Genomic DNA, 27,548 nt, shown 5'->3' with positions numbered 1-27,548 from the left:
CTACCTTGACTTCAGCGAGGCTTTCGACACCGTCTCCCACAGCATCCTCATAGGGAAGCTTAGGAAGAGCGGGCTTGATGAGTGGACAGTAAGGTGGATAGATAACTGGTTGAAAGACAGAGCTCGGAGGGTGGTGATTAGGGGCACAGAGTCTAGTTGGAGGTCCGTGAGGAGTGGTGTTCCCCAGGGGTCACTGCTGGGTCCAGTCCTCTTCAATATCTTCATCAGCGACCTGGATGAAGGGATAGGGTGCACCCTCAGCAAGTTTGCTGATGACACAAAGCTGGGGAGGTGGCTGACACACCAGAAGGCTGTGCCGCCATCCAGAGAGACCTGGGCAGGCTGGAGAGTTGGGCAGAGAGAAACCTTATGACATTCAACCAGGGCAAGTGTCGGGTGCTGCACCTGGGGAGGAATAACCCTGTGCACCAGGACAGGTTGGGGCTGACCTGCTGGAGAGCAGCTCTGTGGAAAGAGACCTGGGAGTCCTGGTGGACAACAGGATGACCATGAGCCAGCAATGGGACCTTGTGGCCTAGAAGGCCAATAGCATCCTGGGGTGCATCTAGAAGAGTGTGGCCAGCAGGTGGAGGGAGGTCATCCTCCCCCTCTACTCTGCCCTGCTGAGGCCGCATCTGGAGTACTGTGTCCAGTTCTGGGTTCAAGAAGGACAGGGAACTGCTGGAGAGGGGACAGCAAAGGGCTACCAAGATGCTGAGGGGACTGGAAGACCTCTCTTATGAAGAAAGGCTGAAGGATTTGGGTCTCTTCAGCCTGGGAAAAAGACGGCTGAGGGGGGACCTTATCAACACTTATAAATAGTTAAAGGGTGGGTGTCAGGAGGATGGGGCCAGGCTCTTGTCAGTGGTGCCCGGGGACAGGACAAGGGGCAATGGGAACAAGCTGGAAGGTGGGAAGTTCCATCTGAACATAAGGAAAAACTTCTTTACCTTGATGGTGACAGCGCTGGAACAGGCTGCCCGGAGAGGTGGTGGAGTCTCCTTCTCTGGAGATCTTCCAAACCCACCTGGACACGATCCTGTGCAACCTCCTGTAGGTGAACCTACTTTGGCAGGGAGGTTGGACTAGAGATGATCTCTAGCGGCCCCTTCCAACCCCTACCATTCTGTGATAGTGTGGTTCAGCTTCAGCAAAACGCTTTGCATGGTGTCCCTCAATATTCTTTTACCCAAGTTAGGGTATCACAGCCTGGATGGGCAGAGAAACAGGTGGATAAAACAGCAGTTGCATGATCAGGCTGAGGGAGCAGTGGTGAAGGGCTTGTCCCCTACCTTGAGGCCACTGGGACATACTGGGGCGTTGTGGGGCTGCAGAGGGGACTCTGCTGGGCTCTGTGCGTGCGGTTGAACACCTGCATCCATGACCCGGAGGAGGCAACTCTCCCGGCGTTTGTCGATGGCACTAAATGGGGAGGACCGTTCCTATGTCTTAGGGATGCCATTGAGGGGAAACCTGACAGGTGGGGTGACTGTCCTGTCAGGAGCTTCATGAGGTACAAGAAGGACAAAGGCCAGATGCTGCAGCTGGCCTAGCCTGGCAGCCTGCAGTCGCAGGGCCTGTGGACTTCCTGGCTGGGGAGTAGCTCTGCAGAGAAGGCCCTGGTGGTGCTGGGGGACAGAAGGCCAACCATGGTCCCACCATGCAAAGCGGTAGCAAAGTCGGCCAGCAGCGTCAAGGAGCATAGGAAGAGGAGCCTTGCCAAAAGAGTGAGGCGCACAATTGTCTCCCCCGGCTCACCACTCGTTAGAGCACCTGTACGCTACGGTGTTAATTGTTGGGCCTCCACTGGGGAAGGGAAGGAGGGAGGGAGCAGCTGGGTGGCTGCTGGGCTACTGGCCAGAGCAGAGAGAAGTCACCAGAGCGAGGAAGATGGGTGTAAGTGGGAGCGAGTTCAGTGGAGAGTCTTTTGGATGCTCAGGGGCTGGGGCACTTGCCTGGGAGGAGAACTTGAGTGAAAGGGCCTTGTTCAAGCTGCAGAAAAGGTGGCCTTGGGAACCTCATAGTGACCTGCTGGTCCCTACGGGGAGGTTTTCAGGAAGATGAAGCCAGTCTTCTAACAGTGGTGCTGGGCAGGAGAATAACGGAAAACAGTCAGCTGTTGGAATAAGGACCTTCTTATGACACCGGGATGAGTGGAGGCGTGACACGCCGGAGGGAGGGGACACCATCCCGAGGGACCTGGGCAGGCTGGAGAAGTGGCTCCGTGCCAACCTCATGAGGTTCAACCAGGCGCTCAGCCTTGCTCCGTCTCCTTCCCTGGTCCCTTCTGGCCCTGGGTGGAAGCTCGCGTGGTCTCCACTGCCCCTGCAGGTAGGTGCCCTCCAGGCCTCTCATCCTCTCCTTCCTCCTCCAGGGACACCCACATCTTCCCCACATGGCTCCACGTGCCCGCTTGTTCACTCTTGCCCCCAAAATCAGGTTCCTTTCCATAGCGGCCATGGAAAAGGTCCCTCAGGTGGCCCCCAGCTTCCAGGAACAGGCTGGGCTGATCTCAGAGCCATGGCCAACAGTAAAATCCTTCTTCCCCATTCCAGTTGTGAGCAATTAAAAAAGTCGACGCTCTTCTGCAACGTCTCTCCAATGTTTTTATTCAACTCCTTCCTAATGATTCCAAACAGGGTCTCCCCAGATCTTTTTCCAGTTCTCTAGAACCTCAGCAAGGGGCGTCCCCCTTTCAACGCTGACTGTTGACCCCACCTTTACTTCTATACTATATCATAAATTGCAAGATTAAACACAAGAGCATCCCAGTCTAATTCTGTCTGGAATTACCCGTGCCCAAGCCTCTTAGGTGAACTCGCCTGATTTGCCGGCAATTCCAGTGTTGGAAACGGGTCTGTCCAGAGGAATACCTGGCTCGTCCTCTCTCGTGTCCTAGAGTCCCATCTGGGTCGCCAAAATCTGTTAAAGAATTTCACTGCTCGGGGGGTACCTCTAGGTTTGCGTTATTGACGACTCAGAGTTGGGCCATCTCCTCAGGGAGTGGCAAAGGCTGACAAGGAATATCTCGGTTATATACAGTTAAAACAAACATTACATAATTGGTATTTCTTTCCAAGAGGGTCTGGGTGTTCCCTTACAGCTTTTCAGCTCTCTAGTCTTTAGTAACTGCAAAAGTCCATACCGTTCCTCTGCCTCAGGTGATTCTTCATCGTCTCGTTCCAGTTCTCCTTTTGAAGTCGCAGCTCACTGCCGCGGTCTCTGGTCACCCCCGTCTCTTGTCTTCTTTAAACAGTCTTTACCTGTAGGATTCTTACAACCTTAAGACATTCTATTAATTACTTGCTTGTTGCGTGAAAGGGGCCAAGCGGTTTTGGCAGAAGATAAACCCCCTTGCGTTCTAAGACTCCTCACCGAGGGGGGGGACCAGGTGTGGCTGGGTTTAAATTCGGAGTGATGCCCAATCCAGCACTATCAGTCCAATCGCATTTAATATGTATTAAACTGTTACGGTTTGGACACACTGATAGTGGGCTGCACCTTCAGTCTAGTCGTGCTCCTGAACCAGCACGGCCACTCTCGAGTCTTTGGTCGCGTTCAGTGAGAAACCGAAACGACCAGCTACTGAGACAGTGCAGTTTATTTAAACAACAGGTATATAGGATTGACGGTGATAAATACACTGTCTGCAAAGCACGTGCAAATGAGGGTATACAAAACACGCGACAAGGTTATAAACGATACAGCCTGGCTATAAATGTAGGAAAGAGAGTCTCTAGAGAGATTTCTAAGTTTCCCGAGGAAGCACTCGGTATGATCTAAGTCTTACCCACAGGCGTCCCTACGGGGGGGCAGAGAGGCTCAGCCCGGCGACTGATCCCAGAAGTCAGCGATGGAATTCTTCGCGATGGTGTCTTCCCTGGGTATCCCCCCTCTCTCGGGCTATTTTTATACTATTTGTTACCTTCAAGGTGGAGTTTGAGTGACTTTAGTCATACATACTTTTATTATGGTTGGTGTAAAATTCTCTCGCTTCACAATTAAAGGTAGAGTTTACGAGAAATTCAGGGCGCAGACTCAAGAAGGAGTGGTCGCACCTTGGAGGCGGGTAGCCTTCGGGATGGACGTGTGTTTTGGTATTATAATGACATTATAATGAGTAAAGTTCGCACAAAGGACAGCATTTCATCAAAATGTGACAAAACGCTGGCTCCGAGTATCGAGCGGGCAGCTAATTGGCAGCTCATCTGTATCATGGTATCATCCCATCCCAATCCCACGAGGAGTCTCTCCCCCAGTGCACAAGAAAGCTGAAGTGTTTGAAGCAGACGTTTTGTGGATGTGCTATTCCTCCCCTTCCTCCTCTCCCTCCTCTTCCACAGAATCCACCCCCAGCTCCTCACAATCCTTCTCCAGGGCAGCCATGTCCTCCCGGGCCTCTGAGAACTCCCCCTCCTCCATGCCCTCCCCCACGTACCAGTGCACGAACACCCGCTTGGCACACATCACGTCAAATCTGTGGTCCAGGAGGGCCCAGGCCTCGGCAATGCCCGTGGTGTTGCTCAGCACACACACAGCGCGCTGCACCTTGGCCAGGTGCCCCCCAGGCACCACCGTGGGCGGCTGGTAGTTGATGCCCACCTTGAAACCTGTGGGGCACCAGTCCACAAACTGGATGCTACGCTTGCTTTTGATGGTGGATGTTCTTCTTATGGGTGTAAAACGTCTCTTTACATCCTTATGGATGTAAAACATCTCTTTAAACAACTGCTCCTCCACCGACGTCCAAATATCCGAGCCTAGGAATTAACCAGCGACACGCAAACTATTAGAATAGGCATCCCCCACCTCCAAAAGCCCCGGAAAGGGGTTAAAACTGCTCTTTTCCCTCACCCCAAAAGAACACTGTTAACACTCAGATCAGTCAGAGCAAAGGGAACAGCGGGAGCTGTTCTCCTCGTTTACCTGTGTAACGATAATCAGCCAGGGGATGGGATTCGGGTCTCCGAGGCGGCCCAGCATGCAGCATCTCCACTGCCTCCTGCGAGATTTAATAGGGAAAAAAGACGTAAATTCCTCCAGAGGAGGAGGAGCAAAAAGGGAAATTCTCGCTCCTCGTGGCGATGCAGCAGATGCCGAGGGGTGTTAAGTCCCTTCTTCGAAGAAGAGGGAGCAAAGCGGACCCGCTCGGGGCTTATCGAGGGCAGACCTCGGGTTTTATCTAATATCCCTTCATTCAGGAGTAATTCTATTCTCCAAATCGTCCCAGAATCAAACCAAACTCTTCGTGATGCACCAGGAGAGGGGTCTGGAAGCCCAAGAGACCTTAACGCGGTGACAGGCAGCACCCAAGCACCTCCTGCGCTTTCAGCAAAGAGATTCCGGCCCGCGCAATAGAAAACTCAGAGCGACTCCCAGCTCAAATCAGGAACAAAGTCCGTTCTTCATTAGAAATTGACGCTTCTTACCAGCACGTCGCCTTGAGTCTCGTGCAGGCAATGCAGAGCCAGCTCCGCGTTGACCCGGCCCCCCGGCCCGGTGTTGGGAGAAGCCAAATGGAGCAGGTTTCTAACTACAAATGCAATGAAAACTGAGAAAAAGTCAAATTTTCCTGGAGAAAAGGGGCGACAGGAGAGGGAGGGAAAAGAGGATGAGCGCAGCAGAGACCGGAGACGAGGAGAAGGCAGAGAAAAAAGTCCGATACCCCAAACAGCTCTACTTTAAAAGCTCAGAGAGAAACCTCCCCTCTCCCGAGGGCGCCGCAGATGAGGTGGGACAGCTCCAAATGCCCGTTTTTCATGGAAGATGCTGCCAAGAGCGTCTCCTGTTATTCTTTAGACACCCTCCCACCAAAACCCAGCCATCTCCTTCCCTCGAACACGAAGGCGGGCAAGAAAAGGAGGGAGAGAAGCCTAAAAAGGTGCAATTGTCAACCCATCGTATCCCTGGGTGGGGTGGAAGTGGAAAAAAAGCATTAGAAAAACCTTTCTCCTGCGTCTCCCGGTTGGTTTCCATGTCGCCCCAGGGTTTCCAGACCAGCGACGCTCCCTCTTCCTCCTCTTCCAAACGGGCCGGGTCCTGGAGGTCGGGAAGCTCTGCTTGGAATCGGCTGCCGACGTTGACGCGCCTGAAAGCGTGAGGAAGAGGAGGTGAGGAAGGCAAACGGGGAACAGCTCCAGCAGGATAAACGCACGGATACGTGAGGAGCTGTAATAAATACGGCCCCTGTTTCCCAGGAAAGCACTAATCGCTCTCCTCTAACAAGTTCTCCAGCACCACCACGTTACCGTTCTGCCTCCTGAGTCCTCCTGGGCCCCATCGGGCAAGAGAATTGGGGGTATCAAAAAAAACACCCGAGAGAAAAATCATTCTGCCAAGACCATCCTTTAGCCTTCCTTGCCATCCTCAAGTAGTTTGAATTGCGCGTTTTTAATGCTTAGACTAAGTTTTTACCCCAAACAATGTCGCACAATCAAATCAGGTCGTGGGTTTAGGAGGAACGTAAACCGCAACTCCAAAGTGATTAACAGGTTACGTATTTCCCATAAATTCCACCAACAGGCCCCTGGAACCTTTACCAAGTCTGTTACCAATGGTGTTAATTACCACCAAGCCCATTCCTGCCGCGTTGTTTGAGTAGAATTGGGGGGATTTAAGGGAGCTGTGACGCTGAGCTGCTAAACTGGTGACCGGTGGCTCACAGAAGCCATTCCAGCACGGGATTTTTGCTAAATACACTCAAAAATGGCTAAAATCGCCACCCACCTCCTTCCCTGCTGGCAAATTCGTTGTCATGGACAGTACTGAGATGGGAATCAGCAGGCGGAGCCACCGTGACATGCCCCTGAAGGCATCCCGGGTTTGGAGGGACGGTTTCCACCTCCTGCGTCCTCTGGCGATGGTTTCTGGGCACAATCGAGGGCACGGGGTGTATTTTCTGGCCTCCACGTCCTTCACATCCCAAGTCCCTTCCGAATTGTTTCTCCGTTAAAGAAAATAATGAGAATTCTTGTTAAATAACAAGTGCTCAATGATTCCGTTTCCCTTTACCTACTGCTCCTTCCTTGCTTTGCGCCATCGCTCCCCGTGAAAACACCCAGTGGTGACCTTTTTTGGAATAAAACTACCTGACCACAGTTTTTTGGCAGGGGAGGGGAAGCCGAAAAGTGGGGAAAGTGGAGATAAAGGGGTGGAAAATTAACGGGAGGACTGTTTTTTTTAAAAATATAATGTCATCACCCTCAGCGCTCAATCCGCTGTTTCGTGCCTAGTTGGGAAATGTCTGCAGTTCGTTTAGTGGTAAAAGGTGGTATATAGGGAAAAAAACAACCCCAAGATATTCAACACATAACCAAAAAGCACTTAATCAACCCCAAACTTTGGAGATATTTAGTCCCCAGACCGGCTGCAGCACGTTGCTCGGTGCTTCCCCGAAACACAATTTTGGCAGTGACCCCACCAGAGAACGATCTCTTAACGGCGCAAGGTTCGTTTAGGCGGACTCTTGATCTCCATTTTCCCTCCCATGGGTGACGAGACGCTAATTATTTCCACTCACACCAACTATTTCCACTGGAGTGAGCCGTTCCCCTTCGGATTATCGCTGACCTGGGCACCAGCCCGGCCCAGAAGCCAAGCGAAAGGCTCCGTCTCACGTTATTAAACGTCCCAAGACTTGAGCTCCTGAAATGATTTCTCAACCTTTGGCGCTGGATTAATCACTCAATGGTTTTCAGAGCACTCTGGACGCGAGAGCTTCTGAAGTGCTGTTAGTGGCCAATCTGGAGCTGTCAACGCTAATAAAAAACACGGACTTAATTCCTCGCGTTACTCTACACTGCTCATTTTAGTATTAATAAAAATACCTTTTTTTAGAACGCTTCTCTTGGAGGGCTCCGGCCCTCAAACCACTAAAGATCCGCACAAAAATGAGCGCAAAACTCCTCGTCAGCTTTTCTGCACTGGCAGCAAATTTGCGTTTTCTGTGGCTTTGGCGGGGAGCATCTGTAGCGTCCCTGAACTTGCAAACGCGTCTCGCCCCAGGCGCGCCACCACCTGAGCAGCGAGCGGAATCAGACGGGCAGGATTTTCTTGCCGTGCTGCAGAAGGTGACCCTGGGAAAAGAAGAGCAGAGAAACGAGCCTGGTTGTCACACCCAGCCAAGGGGGACGACCCGGGGGACCCCCACCCCACCTCTGCCCTCGGCAGCGGGGCCGGCACGGACCCTCTGCGCAGAGACAAGGGGCCTGGCACGCATTGCACCTCGAGCCCTCTTCCTCAGCCCAGAGCCACACAACTCCCTCTCTTTCTCAGCCCCGAAACCAGCCACGCCAGCCCCTTTGCCAGCCCCGCCAGCAGGAGTCCCGCTCTCCCTGGCAGGCCCCAAACCAGCTCCCCCTCTCTGCTGCCTCAGCCCCTCGGCAGCCCCCCGGGCAACACTGAGGGAGCGCAGACACCCCACAGCACCCCAAACCCCCCAGGACATAGGCACCCCGCGGGGAGCCGGGCCCAGACACCCCCCTCCCACCCGACAATGCCCCCCCGCAGGCCCCCCCTGCCCCCAGCCCCACTCAGGGCCCTCCCGCCCCCACCATCACCCCTCGGGGCCGCCCACTCACCTTGACGCGCTCCAGCTGCCTCACCACGTGCTCGCGGCAGCCCCGCGGGCCCGGCCCCACCCACCACCCGTCCGCCCAGCCCCGCTTTCCCCCCACACCGCCCCGCACTCATTGCCAGGCGGCCGCCATTTGCCCCCGGCCCCCTCAGCTTCTGGACCGGCCACGACGGGCACCCATTGGCCGCTGCCGCCCCACCGCCCGCCCCTTCCTCCTTGGGCAGCGCCGCTCCATTGGTCCGTCACTGCCGTCAATCCCCACTGTGCCCCACCCCCGCTGAGCCGATCCCACCAATGGGAGGGCGCCGTGGCGATCCCAGCAGTGGGAGCTCCCACCAATGGGAGCGTAGTACCGGGGTGGGCGGTGCTGGGGTGGGGGGTGTCCGCGCATGCGCAGTGCAGCCGCACGGCAGGCGAGTGCCCTCCACTCGCTCTCTGCCTACACGCGGGTTTTGAGGCCTCAATAGCTCTTTCTAAAGAAATCTTCCCACAGCCTTTTCCCAGCCTGAACTCCTTTACCTGATAAAAAAGTCACGGAAGCCTTAGAGATAGAAACGGGCCTCCTTTGCCTTGTAGGAACCGCCTGCGGCACAGACGTTGCCACTTGTGTATCTGTTCACAGCCAGATCTCTCCTCAGAGAACACAAATGGGCTGTTCACACTTCTACAGAACAGCCGCTAAACAGAGGCACGTCTCTTTACACTCAGATGTGACGCTGAGGATACAGAACATCTCATCAGACGGGCTCTCTGTTTGGACGTAGGTTCTGGCGCTGGAAGAGCTCTTTATAAATGCAGCTTTTCCAAATCTTTTCCTGGTCTGAGCTCCTTGACAGCGTCCAGAGTCAGAGCATCCTTAGAGAGAGCTTGTTATTTGGATCTCCTTTTAGATAACAGGAATGACTTTTCTTTTCCAGGAGCTGTAGAAAGAAGAGCTTGTTCTCTCTTTCAGTGCCTGGCACCCAGAGTCCAGGTTTGAACCTGTACTTCCAAGGCCTCCTCTTGTAGTTAAACTTGTGCTCGTTGCCTTTCATCCTTCCACAGGACGCCACTGAGGAGAGTCTGCTTCCACGTGTCTCCCCGTCAGAGAGCTCCCTCTCTCTCAGCCACTCCTTGTGTGTAAAACTCTCCAGTCCCTTCCTCAGTGTGCCTCTTTGCTGGGCTCGCTCCAGAATGTCCAAGCCTTGACCTGGAGAGCCCAGACCCGGACACAAAAATTATACACGTAAAAGAAGAAGACAAACACACAAATAAGGCCGTCTGCAGAATTCAAAATCCACCTCTTGCCATATTTCACAATAATTTCTATCTACTCTTTTACACCTTACGAACTTAAATACTTAACGCAAATGGAAAAGACCTTTATGGAGCCAATCACATCATCTCTCCCAGGATCTGTACGATTTGCTGGCTAGTGGCCTTCCCTGGGGAGCTGGAATTTTAGAAGCTTGGCTGATGCTGGCCGAGAACCTGCTCGGGGTGTGGGTCTGCGTGTAACAGGAACAGCCTCTGACATACCCGAGCACACAGACTGGATCTCTGAAATGTCAGAGGCGTCACTGCCTCGGCGGCTACTTGCCCTGCTGCCAGCCTTGCCTCCTGCTCGGCTTCCAGCTCTGCTCGGAGTTGTTCTGGTTTCTCGAAAGAGAAAAGATACCCATCAGTATTAGAGGTAAGGACGGAAAAGGTGTGCGGGTAGCCCCCAAAATTCCTCATTGCACCAACTAAACTTTAGACCTCTGGCAGGTAAGCTAGATGATGATCAAAGTCCACCTTGATGTTAAACAAGAGCATAAAACAACACCCTGTCTCCCACAGAAGAGAAGGAAACGTGAGATCAAATGCTGAGGCACAGGTCGCCACTAGCACATCTCATTAAAAATGTATCACCCTGGCAACTTTTCTGGACTTGCTAGACATGCATTGCTTTTTCGCTTAACAGCCGGATCCTTTCTTTCTCTTTCCCCTGCCGTTTTCTCAATTATTAACTGAAAGAATTAATGTCACGTTTATTGTCATTTTTGCCACGCCAACTCCAACATATTTTAATAATAAATAAAATGTATGACAGTGTAACGCGTTTATTTTGGACACAGAAGAGTTATGTGCAGAACTCGCTTATTCTGATACTTTCTGCCAGCAGGAATGAACCACTGTCAAAGGAAGTCAGCGTGATGATGGAGTGCTCAACGTGCTAAATCACTGTTAATCAATCCCCTATTAATACATAGACACAACCTGACGAGCAGTTTTGCTAACTCTGCAGCTATTCTCAATAAATAATACACCCATCTACAAGAAGGGTCAGAAGAAGGATCCGGGGAACTACAGGCCTGTCAGCCTGACCTTGGTACCAGGAAAGATCATGGAGAGGATCACCTTGAGTGAGCTCTCACGGCAAGCGCAGGGCAGCCAAGGGATCAGGGCCAGCCAGCATGGGTTTAGGACGGGGAGGTCCTGCTTAACCAACCTGATCTCTTTCTATGACCATGTCACCCACCTTCTGGATGCAGGGAAGGCTGCAGACGTTGTCTATCTGGACTTTGGCAAGGCCTTTGACACCGTCCCCCACAGCATTCTCCTGGAGAAGCTGGTGAATCATGGCATAGACAAATGTACTCTTCGCTGGGTAAGAACCTGTCTGGATGCCCGTGCCCAGAGAGTTGTGATTAATGGGGTGAAATCCTCTTGGTGGCCGGTCACCAGTGGTGTCCCTCAGGGCTCAGTTTTGGGGGCAGTTTAGTTTAATATCTTTATCAATGATGTGGATGAGGGGATTTAGTGCACCTTCAGTGAGTTTGCAGATGACACCAAACTGGGTGGGAGTGTTGATCTGCTGGAGGGTAGGAAGGCTCCACAGAGGGACCTGGACAGGCTGGATCCATGGGCCAAGGCCAACTGTGTGACGTTTAATAAGGCCAAGTGCCGGGTCCTGCATTTCGGTCACAACAACCCCAAGCAGCGCTACAGGCTTGGGGCAGAGTGTCTGGAAAGCTGCCCATCAGAAAAGGACCTGGGGGTCCTGGTGTACGGCCAGCTTCACATGAGCCAGCAGTGTGCCCAGGTGGCCAAGAAGACCAACAGCATTCTGGCTTGTATCAGGAATAGCATGGCCAGCAGGAGCAGGGAAGTGATGGTGCCTCTGTACTCGGCACTGGTGAGGCCTCACCTCAAGTGCTGTGTTCAGTTCTGGGCCCCTCTGTCCAAGAGGGACATTGAGGTGCTGGAGCGTGTCCAGAGGAGAGCGACCAGGCTGGTGAGGGGTCTGGAGACCAGGGCATGTGAGGAGAGGCTGAGGGAGCTGGGCATGTTTAGCTTGGAGAAGAGGAGGCTGAGGGGAGACCTCATTGCCCTCTACAACTCCCTGAAAGGAGGGTGTAGAGAGGTGGGTGTTGGCCTCTTCTCCCAGGGGAATAACGACAGGACCAGAGGAAATGGTCTGAAGTTGCGGCAGGGGAGGTTTAGGTTAGATATTAGGAAGAATGACTTTACTGAAAGAGTGGTCAGGCACTGGAACAGCCTGCCCAGGGAGGGGGTTGAGTCACCATCCCTAGAGGTGTTTAAGGAACGTCTAGAAATTCTGCTCAGGACAGCGTGTGACTAAACAATACCGATGGCCATGCACTCTGGTGGGTGATCCTCAGCGTGGCTTTGTCAGCTGTCCTGGGCACATCAGAGGTCTCACTGCAACACCCCCCCGGGGGAAGGATGCTGCCATTCAGGCCGCAGCTCCAGGGAGTGCCTCTCCCTGGGATGATGGGTCCAGTGGCCTCTGCTCTGGGAATGGAGACAAGGTGCAGGAGGCACCTGAGGAGGGGAACAGACTCTGCACCCTTGAGCATGACAAAGAGGAGAGGAATTGGGTCGTGCAGAGACCCCGCAGAGGACACATCCCGATCCTGTGGAGCAGGGAAGGAGGCACAGCTGGAGACCACCCCAAAGCAGCCCTGAGTGGAGAGTCCTGCCCAGGGGGAGGCTGGGGACTTGTGGGGCTGGAGGAAGGCTCCTTCTAAGCCGCAGATGTGCAGGTCCTGGGCAGGGACAGTGCTCTGGCAAGAGGTGAAGGAGCAAGCAGGGCTGGGGCAGGCTGGAAGGCGGCAGACGGGCTCTGCAAAAAGCAGAGGGAGAAAAATCACTGCTGAAGCCCAGGGCTGAACCAGGCACCTTTAGATCTTCAGTCTAACGCTGTCCCAGCTGAGCTCCTTCAGCCCTGCCCCAGCAGCCCTTGTCCCTGGGCCACCCCTGCCGGGCCCCAGGCTGACACAGAGGAGGAGTGCTCCTCAGGGAGGTTCCCAGGGAAAAGCTGTGCCCAGCCCCGGACAGAGGGGACCGGGCCCCTCCCTGCCTCCAAGGCCAGGTGGGCTCCAGCTTTGGTGGAGGCCACCTTACGCTGGGCGTGCCAAGATGTGTGTGGGCCTCCTACAAAGGGGACAGGAGTGAAGGTAAGTGGGCAGGCCAGGCATGTGCAGCTGCAAAGGCTGAGGGTCAAAGAAGCATAGGACCGATGGAAGACCTTATCACCTGGAAAGACTATTTCCACCCATTTTTTTCCTTGTTGAACTTTGCTGCTTCCTTCCCAGCTCCTCTCCCTCCTTCCCCCTGAGCAGTGCAGGGCGATGGGGAATGGGGGTCCTGGTCAGTCCATAACAATTCCTCTCTGCTGCTCCTTCCTTCTAACACTTTTCCCATGGGGTCCCTCTTACAGGCTACAGTCTTTCGAGATAAACCTGCTACAGCATGGGCTCTCCTCAAGCTGAAATTCTTTCAGGAAATATCCAGCCTCTCCAGTGTTGGGTCCTCCACTAAGTGCAGGGATTACCTCCTCCGCTGTGCTCCTCTCCTTAGGCTGCAGGGAAATACCTGCTCTACTGTGGTATTCTCCACAGGCTGCAGGAGACCATCTGCTCTGGCACCTGGAGCACCTCCTCTCCCTCCTTCTTCACTCACCCTGGTGTTTTCAGGGCTGTTTCTCACACTGGTTTTTCCCTCACTCCTCTCCCACTCGAGCCCTTGTGTCCTTTCTTAAATACACTCTCACAGAGGTTCCACCATCCTCGTTGATGGGCTCAGTTTTGGCCAGTGGTGGGTTTCTTTTGGAGCTGTCTGGAACCAGCTCTGTCTGGCACGGAAGCAGCCCCTGGTCTCTTCTCACAAAGGCCCATGCCTTCAGCCCCACCACTACCAAACCCTGGAGACGGACACCAATTCCACAAGCCCTGGCCCTGCACCACAAACACTCTGGTGTGAGTCCTCACCCCGCATGGTCACACGGGACAAGCTGCACTCCGAGGATTTTCCCTCCTGGGCACTTTCCAGCCCAGCCCAGCTCCCTCCAAGCTCTGCCACCTCCCCTGCCCTCTCTCCATCCCAGCCCAGTCTGCGCTGGCCCAACAGCAGAGCCTGCCCCAGGGTGCTGCAGAGCTCTGGGCACTCACTCCACAGCCACAGCCCCTCTGAAGGGCACCGCAGCTGCTGGGGGGCAGAGGAGGGTCAGCCCCAGAGAGGGGGGGCATTTGGGCACAAGGCAAAGGCAGTCAGTGGGCCCCTGTGTCCTCCTCCCCAGGATGTTCTGAGGGGTCTGCAGCCCCTCTGTGCCATCCCCTCTCCCCAGCCCAGTACAAGAGCCCTGGCCCTGGGGACCCTCAGGCAGCTCCTGCCGCCCCAGTGACAGAGTGGCACTGGGACAGCCTGCCCCAGGCTGCTGCAGCCAGAAAGGTCTTCTCATCTCCCGTTTATTCAGCCCTGCTGCTGATGGGTCTCAGAAAAAGAAGTGTTAGCTGGTTCATTTATTTTATTTAAACAAAACGAGAGCCTGAGTCTTTATTTACAGAAATATTTTGTGTCACAGGCGAGAGGTGAAAAGTTAAGGAGGAGGGGAGGAATAGTGAATGCTTGTCACAAAGATACAGGGAATCATTTCCAGAGGAAGGTACACAGTCTATGGCTGATGAAAAAATGTCCAATCAGTTTCCTCAGGGCATCCTTGAGCTCCTGGTTCCTCATGCTGTAGATGAGGGGGTTCACTGCTGGAGGCACCACCGAGTACAGAATTGACAGCACTAGGTCTAGAACGGGTGAGGTGATGGAGGGGTTCTTCAAGTAGGAAAAAAACGAAGTACTGATAAACTGTGAGACCACGGCCAGGTGAGGGAGGCACGTGGAAAAGGCTTTGTGCTGTCCCTGCTGTGAGGGGATCCTCAGCACAGCCCTGAAGATCTGCACATAGGACACCACAATGAAAACAAAACACACAAAAGAAAAAAAGATACTAAAAGAAAGAAGCCCAATTTCTCTGAGGTAGTCTGATTGTGAGCAGGAGAGCTTGAGGATCTGGGGGATTTCACAGAAGAACTGGTCTAGGGCATTGCCTTGGCAGAGAGGTATTGAAAATGTATTGGCTGTGTGCAGCAGAGCACTGAGAAAGCCACTGCCCCAGGCAGCTGCTGCCATGTGGACACAAGCTCTGCTGCCCACGAGGGACCCATAGTGCAGGGGTTTGCAGATGGCAACATAGCGGTCATAGGCCATGACTGTCAGAAGATAAAACTCTGCTAAGATAAAGAAGGCAAAGAAGAAGACCTGGGCAGCACATCCAGAGTAAGAGATGGCCCTGGTGTCCCAGAGGGAGTTGGCCATGGCTTTGGGCAGAGTGGTGGAGATGGCACCCAGGTCGAGGAGGGCGAGGTTGAGGAGGAAAAAGTACCTGGGGGTGTGGAGGCAGTGGTCACAGGCTACGGCAGTGATGATGAGGCCATTGCCCAGGAGGGCAGCCAGGTAGATGCCCAGGAAGAGCCAGAAGTGCAAGAGCTGCAGCTCCCGCGTGTCTGCGAATGCCAGGAGGAGGAAGTGGGTGATGGAGCTGTCATTGGACATCAGATCCCTCTGCACATGGGGGCCTGTCCAAGAAGGAAACAGCAGTGAAGAGTGAGGACAAACACCTCTGAGCAGAACCTGTTGCATTTGTCACAGTAACGTCCAAGCAGATGGGAACCAGGAGTGATCGCAGGTTAAATCTCACTATGATATAAAAGAGCTTTTGACCACTGTCACTCCCAGGTCCCCTGGCTGCAGAACAGAGCTGGGGGGGTTGTTTTGTTTATTTTGCTCCTGTTACCCCTGGCCCACTTGAGGAGTCATGTTTGAAGGTAGAAATCCCTGGCATTTCTGCTACCCTACGAGTGCTATTGTGAGAGTCCTGGGACGCAGTAGGACAGACCCTTAGTGCAGAAGGAGGAGAGCTGGTCTCTCCATCCGTCCTGCTCTCAGCTGCTTTTTGCCAGCCCCACTTTGGTCTGGAGGATGATCCCATGGAGAGCAGAGGAGTCCAGTTCCAAAGTGCAGATCTCCAAACTCCCCTCCCCAGGGAAGAGCTGTCAGCTTTGGATGCCCAGAAGATGGGGTGCCCTTTGTGAAGAGTTAACGTTATCCTCACCCCATGGACTGCATTGCCTAGAGACCCAGAGGTTAGAAGAGGCCTTGGGTACCAGGGACACATCTGCATGGCAGGACCTGCAGGGTCAGTGGCTGAGCTGCTGATGAAGCCCCCACCCCAGAGAGACTGAAAACAAGAGCAACAGCAGCAGCAGCAGAAGGGACGGGTGGAGAAGCAAGGAGAAATGCCCCGATGCTTCTGCAAAGGGAGACACGGCCTGGGAAGGACAGAGGGTGCTCAGGACAGTCCCTTCTGCTGCAGCTATGGCCACAGATGAGGCAGCTGCTGCCCTGGATCCCACATCCTTGAGGGCAGAAGCTCACTGGGCAGGGTTAGAGTTGGCACTGGCAGGAGGCAGAGTTCCTCTGAAGCACCGGGACCCTGCTCTGAAGGACAGCCCTGGGCACCCCTGGCTGCACACCCACCTTCATGCCCCTGCAGCCATCCCCAGGAGAAGGCAGCCACCGTGTCCTGTCCCTCTGACGGTGCTGCAGGGAAGCCCTGCTCTGCAGCACACCCTTCTCCTCCTCTACACCAGAGAAAGATCCCACAGGCTGTGGGCTACGACAGCTTTATGAGAACCCTTCAGGATGGGCAGCGGCATTGCCCTGCAGCCTCACACTTACCGGGCAGAGGGCTGGGAAGCTTTCTCCCACAGTGAGCTCTCAGCTCTCCTCCCAATCACGACTGCCTTCACGCTCTCTCTGCATTGATGGTCTCCTCCTCGGTGCCTGCAGGCAGCGCCCTCAGCCCTGCTGCCTGCTTCACATCAGCTTCCTTTGTCCCAAGAGCCCGGCCCAGCTCAGCACCAGAGGAGCAGCCCAAGGCATTTTAATGACCCCTCGGGTGGGTTTGGGGTGGAGTCCCTGAACCTCAGACACTGAGAGGAAGTTGGAGAAACCTCTCAAGATGACAAACTCAGATGTAAACTCCAAGGTTTCTTGGAGTGTTAATGGGTCCCACTGAGGACCATTACCAACAAAGCCTCCCCAGGGGCTCGTTAGAGCACAAAACTGGAGGCAATAATGACAGGTAGGTAAAGGGAAATTAAAGGTGGCTCTGATGCTGAGCAAACCTGAAGGTGTTACTCCTTCAGTGTCCCATACCTGCACCTCTTTCTTTGAAGGCACCCAATTGTCTTTTTGATTTCACCCCAATATCTCACTACCCTTACTGATATCTCTCCATCCTCCCTGGCTGTTCCTGGAAAGACAAAGCCATGGGCTGGTCCAGCCACCCCCTGGGTGTCCTCTTGTACCAAAGCACTGCCCTTGGGGTGACAGTTTCTTCTGGTCATTTCTGGTCTCAACCTCCCAATCCAAACTTTGTGGCATCCTTCCTTTCTCCTGCTTTTTTTTCCACCATGAAGAAAAGCTCCAGCATCTCTGAAACCACCCTTCAAGCAGTTACAGGTCATGACTGTGACGCTCTGAGCCCCCACTTCACCAGGCTGAAGGAGACCAGGACCCTCAGCCTCCCCTTACGGGGCGTGTGCTTGAGGCCATGAATCCCATATTGGCAGAGCTTCTCTGGACACTCTCCATTCCTCCCCACTTGTCTAGAACAGGAAGCCCCAGTGAGGGGCACACGAGCCCCGAGGTGGCCACTCCAGGTTTCAGTGGAGTGAGATGACAGCTCCCCTGGTGTGGGTGACCCACGCTCCTCCTAATGCAGTGTCCTCCCTACAATATGAACCACCTGTCCCCTACAATACCACCTACAATATAGAAACACCTGCCTTTGAGGTTTCAAAGATCATTTGGTACCAATAATGCGCTACTTTTTGCAAAAAGAGATACATCTCAATTGTATTGGTTAGCCTTTATGTCTGTTTAGAATCACAGAATCATAGAATGTGTTGGGTTGGAAGGGACCTCTAAAGGCCACCTAGTCCAACCCCCCCTGCAGTAAGCAGGGACATCTTCAACTAGATCAGGTTGCTCAGAGCCTCATCCAGCCTGGCCTTGAACACCTCCAGGGATGGGGCCTCCACCACCTCTCTGGGCAACCTGGGCCAGTGTCTGACCACCCTCATGGTAAAGAACTTCTTCCCAATCTCTAATCTCAACCCACCCTGCTCTAGTTTAAACCATTGCCCCTTGTCCTATGGCTACATGCCCTTGCAAACAGCCCCTCCCCCGCTTTCTTGTAGGCCCCCTTCAGGTACTGGAAGGCCGCTATCAGGTCTCCTCATAGCCTTCTCTTCTCCAGGCTGAACAAGACTAACTGTATCAGACTGTCTTCGAAGGAGAGGTGCTCCAGCCCTCAGATCATCTTTGTGGCCTCCTCTGGACCTCCTCCAACAGGTCCATGTCCTTCTTGTGCTGAGGGCTCCAGAGCTGGACACACTACTCCAGGTGGGGTCTCACGAGAGCAGAGGAGAGGGGCAGAATCACTTTTCTGGATCTGCTGGCCACAGTTCTGTTGTTGCAGCCCTGGATGCAATTGGCCTTCTGGGCTGCAGGCTCACGTTGTTGGCTCATGTCCAGCTTTTCATCTACCAGTACCCCCCAGGCTTTTTTCTGCAAGGCTACTCTCTATCACATCATCCCCCAGCCTGTATTGATAACCAGGATTGTCCCGACCCAAGTGTAGGACATTGCACTTGGTCTTCTTGAACTTCATAAGGTTTGCTCAGGCACACCTCTCCAGGTCGTCCAGGTTCCTCTGGATGACATCCCCTCCCTCTGGCCTGTCAACTGCACCACTCAGCTTGGTGTCATTGGCAAACTTGCTGAGGGTTCACTTGATCCCACTGCCTATGTCATTGATGAAGATATTAAACAGCACTGGTCCCAAGAGAGAAAAAATAACCCGTGTCCCAGATTCCCTCACCAACCTTCCCAAGGCCCTGAAGTCCCCCTTGATTGCTCTTGGTCTATGAGTCGCAGCTTCCTCTCCACCTACGAGGAGGATCAGTAATGGGTAATAGGCTGAGGAGTGTATCAAGCGAGGAAGTTTCCTGGTGATGTCCTTCACCTGGGCTCCAGGAAGACAGCAGACTTCTCTATGAGGAGGGTCTACCCGGCATATTGGACCCTCTGTTCTCCTCAGGAAGGAGTCACCAACGACCATAACCCTTCTTTTCTTCCTTGGGGTTGTGGTTGTGATACGGGCGGTACGCCATTCTGACTGTGGAGACATCTCTGGTGTGGATTGCCCATCATCCACATCCTCATTTGACTGGACTTCCTCAACCAGAACCTCATATCTGTTCTTCAGAGGTACCGGGGTGGGGGACAAGGTGGGCAAGGAGGGAATTCGCCTGCTGCCCCGACCATGAATTTCCCTCCATTCACTCTTTGCATTTAGGCTTCTGCCTTCTGCCTGACAGGGCAGGATACAGGGGTCCCTGGATCCCGGTGACTTTCTGATAGGTGCTCCTGCTTCTGTTTCAAGGAGGGCAGAGCCTGGCTCCACCAGTCTGTGTCTTGTTCAGCCTCCCTAATGCTCCTTAACCTTTTGACTTCCTCTCACAGCTCTGCCACCAGGCTGAGCAGATGGTTCACCTGTTCACAAGGCACACAGCAGCTGTTACAGCTGCCCCGCGTTACCAGTGAAAGGCTCTGGCACCCCCTGCAGCCTGTGACCTGGACAGCTGTATGTTCCTGTGGGAGCTCTCTCTGGGTTCCCACATCCATCCTGGCTAAGGTTGAGAGCACGACCTTCTGCCGGGTGGAGACCAGAGCTAAACTCCATCCGAGAGGGTGATGACCGCCTTGTTGTGGTGCTCCCCGGTGACGCCCTGGGTGATGCCCATGCGCTGCGTGCTTACTCAGTGCGCAGTGACCAGGTTGCTGTGGTCCCAAAAGGCTTCTTTTATGAGGGGGGAAGTGGTCCCAGCGAGTACGCCTCCTTTAGATCTGCCGCCCGTGGTGCTGGCTCTGCCCACACCTCCTCAGCAGACCACCCACGAGCAGCTGGTTTCCAGCACAGGCTGGCCGCTTTTCCTCACTTCAAAAAGCCCCCAAAGGAGCCCCTCGCTGGCCCTTTTTGCCATGATTCCCTTCCCCAGTGCGGACTTACCTGCACAGAGATGGTCACCTCAGCGACTTTCTGTGTGTGCAACTCGATTTAGGAAACTGTTGTAAGTCTTGTGGTTGCAAGTGTCTGATTTGATTCAGGAAACTGTCGTACGTGTCCGGTGAACCTTTCCTTTTTTGAATCTTTAAATATGTCACTGTGTTGGTTATAGCAAATTTTGATAAATCACTTTGAGAACTGGCAAATGATGAAGTATTGTTAGAATCATACGACTTAACCCCGTGTTACTAAATCTGAAATTGCTGCCCCCTCAAAGTTGGGCAGGATCCCAAATCAACATTCACAACGAGACTGGACATGAGGAGAAAGAAATGTCTTGTGAAGGACAGTGGTGTGACTGCTGAGGTCACCCAGAGGGAGCCTGGATCAGCGCAACGCTGGGTGCTCCAAGGAACAGGCAGGGAGGAAGAAGAGCTGTCAGGAAAGGCGAGGAGATGCCCCAGTGGGAGCAAGGGGAGGAAAGAGGTTGGGTGTCCACAGCCTGCAGGTCTTTGTCCCCTTGGCTGTGGCTGTTGTCTTTGCTACCAAGGCCTGAAAGGAGACACCTTAATCTCATGGAACCGGGGCCTCACTGCTTCCTCGCACCCCCCAGGGAGGCCGGGAGGTGTGGTGCAATTGTCCTTCACTCGGCATTGCCTACCCCACACCTCACTGCCCCGGGAGGAGCCCTGAGCCAGTGTGAGGGACAGGATCCCCCTTCCCGGGGCTGGCCGCTTGGCGGGATAAAATACATCACGGCTTTACTCAGCATCAGCTCCACCTGCACAGTGCCTTTGCCTCCCTGTAATCACAGCCTCCAGTTGCCTGCTCGAACAAATCCATGGGGAGGCTTGGTCTGTCATGGCCCTCAGTGGGGACAATTAATGCTCCAAGACACTTTGGCGTTTGCTTCGGACTTGAATTCCTGCACAGGCTGTTCAAGCTCCTCTCAGTATCTGGCATTCCTGGGCTCAGCAGCAAATGCCCCACGGGGCTCGTTAAAGTGCAGAAAGCCCTAAGGAGCCACAGCTCTGCCATGATTTTCTTCAGGGCTTCTAGCCTGGTACAGCTCAGTGGAGAGGTCTCAGGAGTCTACTTAAAGTGGAAGGTTTCAAGAAGCACTTAATAAAAAGGTAATTTTTCATTTGGAAAGGGCTTTTCATTAGTCTTTTTATTTTTCCAGAGGAAATGCTTGCAGCTTTCTCCAACTGATACTGAACCAGAGCGTCTCCTAAGGAGGACCGGAGAGGTAGCAACTGCCATCTCCTCGAGGTCCCCCACTGTATGGACAACTTGCCCCCCCACCTCCTCCTCCCCACCGTTTCTCTTGGGGCTGCCTGGGACTTGCATTCTTTTCCTACATCAGACTTGTGCGCAGAGTCTGCAGCTGAATGTTCACAGCTCCTTTGCACCAATTCCTGCCCGATTCCCCCGGAGACTTGGCTGTAAATAGACAAGGGATTCTTATTAAATTTGAACAGCCAGAAGGACAAAATGATACCAATTAGTTAAAGAAACCCAATGCATTCCTCCACTATATGCCAAGTCCAAGCCTCCAATAAGCTCCACCTTCCTCAAACCACCACCATAAAAGAAATACGTTGGAGAGATTGATAGGAAATTCTAAATATACGCACAGTTAGTGCGTTGGCTAAAGAGAGAGTGTGGCAGATTAAGTAAACTTTGCCTTATTCTTGGCCAAATTTCCATCCCAGAGCCTTGTCACCAACTCATGTCTGCCCATGTTACATTATGTGCTTGTTAAACAAAACTTTTCTTCTCCAGCAAACTCGGGCAAAACTCTTCCTTGGAGACAGTCTCTCCTCAAAGTCCCCTTGCAACCATACGGTGAATTGAGATGCAAGAATAAACTCATTACAGTTCCTTCACATTAACAAGCTCCCGGGGGAAAGTCACGCAGTGTGGAGGGCCCTGGCAGGAATAAAGAGCCTTGGAGGTTCAGCAGGATCTGCTGAGGGCTGTGGGTGATGAAGCTGCTTCAGGAAATGGAAGCGTGCCTCCCTGGGGGCTGAGTAGAGCAGAAAACCAGAGGCAGTGATTTCAGGGTGACAAAGAAAGGAGGCAGAGACATCCTGTGTGCTGTAGCCCCCTGGATGTGCCCTGTCAAGCCAAGGGGTCCAGTGCTAATCCCCAGCTCATTGCAATGGGGATGCTTTTGGTCATCACCACATGAGCCCATACGGGGCCCGCACCACGAGGGCCCATACACGCTGAGTGCCTTCCACACTCCTGCCCCTCAGACTCGGCACGACGCAGCTCCCCCTAAGCTTTGCCTGGACCCTAACCCTAATCCCTCACCTGCAGCTCTCATCTGTAGCCCTTCCCTGAACACTAACGCCAAAGCTGAAACCCTCACCACATGCCTCACGCCTAAATCCAAACCCAGCTCCCTCGTCCTGTCACCAACTCAGAGGTACTTATTGGAGAGGCCAAGACTGGTGGCCGCCTGGGCTGCAGCGTTCAGCCCCTCGTGGAATTCATGATCTGAAGGGATATATGCCAGCTGAAAACTGTAGTCAAGACCCTAAACCTTGGGAAAGGAACTCTCAGCTGTTTTGGTCACTGGTAAATGGGACACGTGTGACCCTCTGGAAGTGCAACAAGGCCACGTCCAAGGTCCTGCACCTGGGTCGGCGCAATCCCCAGTATCAATACAGACGGACTGATGAATGGATTGAAAGCAACCCTGTAGAGGAGGACTTGGGGACGCTGGTGTGTGAAACATTGGACAAGAGCCGGCAATGAGCACTTGCAGCCCAGAAAGCCAATCATAGCCTGGGCTGCATCTACAGAAGCGTGGCCAGCAGGTGGAGGGAGGGGATTCCCCCTCTCTACTCCAATCTCATACGACTTCATCTGGAACACTGTGTCCAGTTCTGTGGGCCCCAGCAAAAGAAAGACATGGACCTCTTAGAGCGGGTCAAGAGAAGGATCACCAACAACCATTGGAGGGCTGGAAGACCTCTCCTAGGAAGAAAAGCTGCGAGAGTTGAAGTTATTGAGCCTGGAAACAAAAAAGCTCCAAGAAGACCTTCTTGCAGCTTTTGGACATCCTAATGGCCTAATGGATACCATGATGAAGTTGGAAAGTGCCAATGTCACCATCTCAGAAACACCAAGGGAAGGGCCAACAAGGAAATGGTGAAAAAGAGTTGGTTCTTTGTATGGGAGGAGATGAGGATGATCCAATAGAAGAACTTGAGAGTGGAAAAAGAATGGAAAAGCGCATGAAAGGTGAATAGAAACATAGAATTGTCTTGGTTGGGAGGGACCTTTCAGATCACCTAGTCCAACCATCAACCTAACTCTGACAAAAGCCATCACTAAACCATAGCTCTAAGCACTATGTCTGTCCGTCTTTTAAATACCTCCAGGGATGGGGCCTCAACCACTTCCCTGGGCAGCCTGTTCCAATGCTTAATAACCCCCTCAGTGTAAAACGTTTTCCTAATATCCTGCCTAAACCACCCCTGGCACAACTTGAGGCCGTTTCCTCTGGTCCAATTCCCTCTTACTTGGGAGAAGAGACCGATCCCTACCTCTCTACAACCTCCTTTCTGGGAGTCGTAGAGAGTCAGAAGTCTCCCCTCAGCCTCCTTTTCTCCAGGCTAACCAATTCCATGTCCCTCAGCTGCTCCACATAAAATGATTGTCCAGATCCCTCACCAGCTCCGGTGCCCTTCTCTGGTCCTGCTCCATCACCTCAATGTCTTTTTTGTGGTGAGGGGCCCAAAACTGGACACAGTACTCCAGGTGGGGCCTCACCAGTGCCGAGTACAGGGGGACAATCACTTCCCTACTCCGGCTCACCACACTGTTCCTGACACAGGCCAGGATGCTGTTGGCCTTCTTGGCCACCTGGGCACACTGCTGGCTCATATTCAGCCGGCAGTTGACCAACACCCCCAGGTCCTTTCCTGCAGGGCAGCTCTCCAGCCACTCCTCCCCAGGCCTGTAACGCTGCATGGGGTTGGTGTGACCCAAGTGCAGGACCCAGCAGGTGGCCTTGTTGAACCTCACACCACTGGCTGTGGACCATCAATCCAGCCTCTGCAGATCCCTCTGGAAAACCTCTCTACCATCAAGCAGGTCGACATTACCACCCAACTTGGTGTCGTCTGCAAAATTACTGAGGGTGCACTCGATCCCCTCGTTCAGATCATTGATAAAAATCTTAAAGTGAACTGGCCCCAATACTGAGCCCTGGGGAACAAGCATCAGGGTGACCATCTGCACACAAACATTAACAGCTGACCAAATGGAGCTTGAGTCCAGGGGCAGCTGGAGAGACGCTGGGATTTGGCCAACAGAAATGTCTTACGGTGTTTCAAGGAGAAGTGTCCAGTCCTGCATCCTGGGGAAGAATAACCCCAATGCAGCAGGACAGGCTGGGACCTGATGTGCTGAGCAGTGACCCTGTGGAGACGGGGCTGGGCACCCTGAGGGACGCCTCATGAGCCAGTGGTGCACGCTCACTATGAACAAGGCCGGCTGCCTACGGGGCTGCAGGAGGAGGAGCGTGTGCCCCCCAGGCAACTTGAGTCACCTTCCCCTTTGACTCAGCACTGCTGTGGCCCAACGCACACAGCTGTGTCCCAGTGTGCGGCTCCCCATTTTGGAGAAGTGGAGAGGACCTGGAGAGTGTCCAGAGGAGGTCTGCCACAATGGGCTTTAGGTGGAGAGGCTGAGGGACCTGGGCTTCTCTGGCCCAGTGGCAGGGAGGCTCTGGGCACTATTGGAATGGCCTGAACCTGGTTGAAGGGTTGTTTCAGAGACAATGGATCTTTTCTTTGGTGGGAAACAGCAGGAGAAAGAAATAATGCAACAAAGGGCAGCTTGGGAGGTGGAGACTGGACACCAGGAGAAAGAAATGCCACTGCAAGGGCAGTGCTGTGCTGCAACAGATCACCCAGAGGGAGTCGGGATCAGCCCAAGGCGTTCTGTTTCAAGAACAGCCAAGGACGATGGAGAGAGATGAGTAAAGGCAGTGAGATGCTGAGGGGAGAGCAAGACGGGGAAGCAGGGGGGATGTCTGCAGCCTGCAGGGGAAGAGGAGCAGATGTGGGACACCATAGCACAGCCTGTGGTGGAGACGATCAAGGGAGTTGGCAAGGCTGAAAGCCCCCAACAGTGCTTATGTCTTTCTCCTCCTGGCTGTGGCTGTTGTCGGTGCCACCAAGGCTACCAGAAGACACCTTATCCTTACAGCACTAGGGCCTTAGCGCCTCCTCTTCCCCACCCGGGAGCCGTCATTCTGTCTTTCTGCCCTTGGCATTGCACGTCCTCCCATCACAATGCCCCAGCAAGAGCCCTGAGCTCTGCTTGTGGGGCAGGATCTCCCTTCCCAGGGGCTGGAGGCCAGGGCTTGGCCCTTTGCCTTCCTCTCACACATTCAGCATTAGCCAGCGTCAGAGACACCTCTCCATTGCCTTTGCCTACCTGCCCTCACTGCCTCCAGTTTTCCCTCGAACGAGTCCCCAGGAGCCCTTGGCAGTAATGGCCCTCAGTGGGACCCATTAACACTCCAAGAAACTTTGGAGTTTGCATCTGACGTTGACTTCTGGAGAGGTTTCATCAGCCTCCCCTGTGTCTGAGCTTCATGGGCTCAGCACCAAAACCACCAGAGAGGTCAATAAAATGCCTTGGGCTGGTCCTGCTCGGTATAGTAATGGGGGTTGGCCGGGTGGCAGGAATCCGTGTTCGCTGCTCGGGATGGGCATCGGGGGGTAAGCAATTGTACTGCATCACTCCTGGTTTCCTATATTCTTTTACAATGATTGTTAGTTTCTTTCCCGTTACTGGTCTATCAAACTGTCTGTATCTCAACCCATGAGATTTTTATTCCTTTTTCTCCCTCTTCTCCCTATCCCTCTGCAGGGGGTCGGGGGACAGTGAGTGAAGAGCTGGTGGTCTTTCCCCCCCGACAAGGCTGAGGAGTGAGCTGGCTCTGCTCATGTCACTGCAGTTTGAGGACAACCAGGAGTTTCCTTGAGGTTTTCCTGCAGGAATATGCTGAGCAGCTCCTCTGCGTTACAAGTGGATTACAGATGAGGTAACTAGTGAATGGCAGAAGCTGTAACTCCTTTCCCAAATCCCCGCTGCTGTGGAGCAGGGATGACTCCTTGGGAGCCCACAAGCAGAGCTCTGCTCCTCACGGCACACTTGGCCAGCAACAATGAGAGCTCCAACAAGGGCAATGCAGAAAGCTCCCGCAAAAAAGGACACGGGCAAAGTGTGTTTCCGGGGCTTGGGTTTGGAAGGGCAGGCAATGGGAAGAGATTTGCTCAGAGCTGTCCTGACTTGTGAGTGTGCTTTCCTCCTTTGGCAGTACCTCGGGAACAAAGGGATCCGATGTCCAACAGCAGCTCCATCACCCACTTCCTCCTCCTGGCATTCGCAGACACGCGGGAGCTGCAGCTCTTGCACTTCTGCCTCTTCCTGGGCATCTACCTGGCTGCCCTCCTGGGCAATGGCCTCATCATCACTGCCGTAGCCTGTGACCACCGCCTCCACACCCCCATGTACTTCTTCCTCCTCAACCTCGCCCTCCTCGACCTGGGCTGCATCTCCACCACTCTGCCCAAAGCCATGGCCAACTCCCTCTGGGACACCAGGACCATCTCCTTCTCGGGATGTGCTGCCCAGGTCTTCCTGTTTGTCAGCTTGATGTCAGCAGAGTTTTATCTTCTGACAGTCATGGCCTACGACCGCTACGTTGCCATCTGCAAACCCCTGCACTATGGGTCCCTCCTGGGCAGCAGAGCTTGTGTCCACATGGCAGTAGCTTCCTGGGGCAGTGGCTTTCTCTATGCTCTGCTGCACACGGCCAATACATTTTCAATACCTCTCTGCCAAGGCAATGCTGTGGACCAGTTCTTCTGTGAAATCCCCCAGATCCTCAAGCTCTCCTGCACAGACTCGGACTACCTCAGGGAAGTTGGGCTTATTGTGTTTGGTTCCTGTTTATTCTTTGCATGTTTTGTTTTCATTGTGGTGTCCTATGTGCAGATCTTCAGGGCTGTGCTGAGAATCCCCTCGCAGCAGGGTCGGCACAAAGCCTTTTCCACATGCCTCCCTCACCTGGTCATTGTCTCCCTGTTCATCAGTACTGCTGTATTTGCCTACCTGAAGCCCTCCTCCATCTCGTCCCCATCCTTAGATCTGGTGCTGTCATTTCTGTACTCGGTGGTGCCTCCAGCAGTGAACCCCCTCATCTACAGCATGAGGAACCAGGAGCTCAAGGATGCCCTGAGGAAACTGATTGGACATTTTTTCATCAGCCACAGACTGTGTGCCTTCCTCTGCAAAGGATTCACAGCATCTGTTCCGACAAGCACTCACTATTCCTCCCCTTCTCCTTAACTTTTCACCTGTCGCCTGTGACACAAAAAATTTATATAAACGAAGAGTCAGTCTCTCTGTGTGTTTAAATAAAATACACGAACTGGCTAACACTTCTTCTTCTGAGACCCATCAGCAGCAGGGCTGAATAAACGG

General features: G+C 53.6%; 2 protein-coding genes across 2 annotated transcripts; one reads left to right on the top strand and one right to left on the bottom strand.

Moving 5' to 3' along the window:
- Positions 1-4,305: 4,305 nt before the first annotated feature.
- LOC128903406 (tubulin alpha chain-like) lies at positions 4,306-4,986 on the bottom strand. The gene is made up of 2 exons (XM_054187422.1): positions 4,927-4,986; positions 4,306-4,760 (listed from the first exon to the last, which is right to left on the bottom strand). The coding sequence occupies exon 2, from the start codon at positions 4,714-4,716 to the stop codon at positions 4,306-4,308; it is 411 nt and encodes a 136-aa protein (XP_054043397.1). The 5' UTR covers positions 4,717-4,760; positions 4,927-4,986.
- A 21,392-nt stretch (positions 4,987-26,378) lies between these two features.
- Positions 26,379-27,320, top strand: LOC128903409 (olfactory receptor 14J1-like; the record flags this gene model as incomplete). Its single annotated transcript, XM_054187425.1, has 1 exon — positions 26,379-27,320. A coding segment is annotated over exon 1 (918 nt), but the record flags the coding sequence as incomplete, so codon positions are not given.
- Positions 27,321-27,548: the final 228 nt, after the last annotated feature.

This window comes from Rissa tridactyla, unplaced genomic scaffold, assembly GCF_028500815.1.
Source record: "Rissa tridactyla isolate bRisTri1 unplaced genomic scaffold, bRisTri1.patW.cur.20221130 scaffold_33, whole genome shotgun sequence".
In the NCBI taxonomy this organism is placed as follows: Eukaryota; Metazoa; Chordata; class Aves; order Charadriiformes; family Laridae; genus Rissa; species Rissa tridactyla.
This window is presented reverse-complemented; position numbering and strand designations above follow the sequence as displayed.

Coding starts and splice junctions, on each gene's coding strand:
- LOC128903406 (XM_054187422.1), bottom strand. CDS start 4,716: ATGTTTTACATCCATAAGGATGTAAAGAGACGTTTTACACCCATAAGA.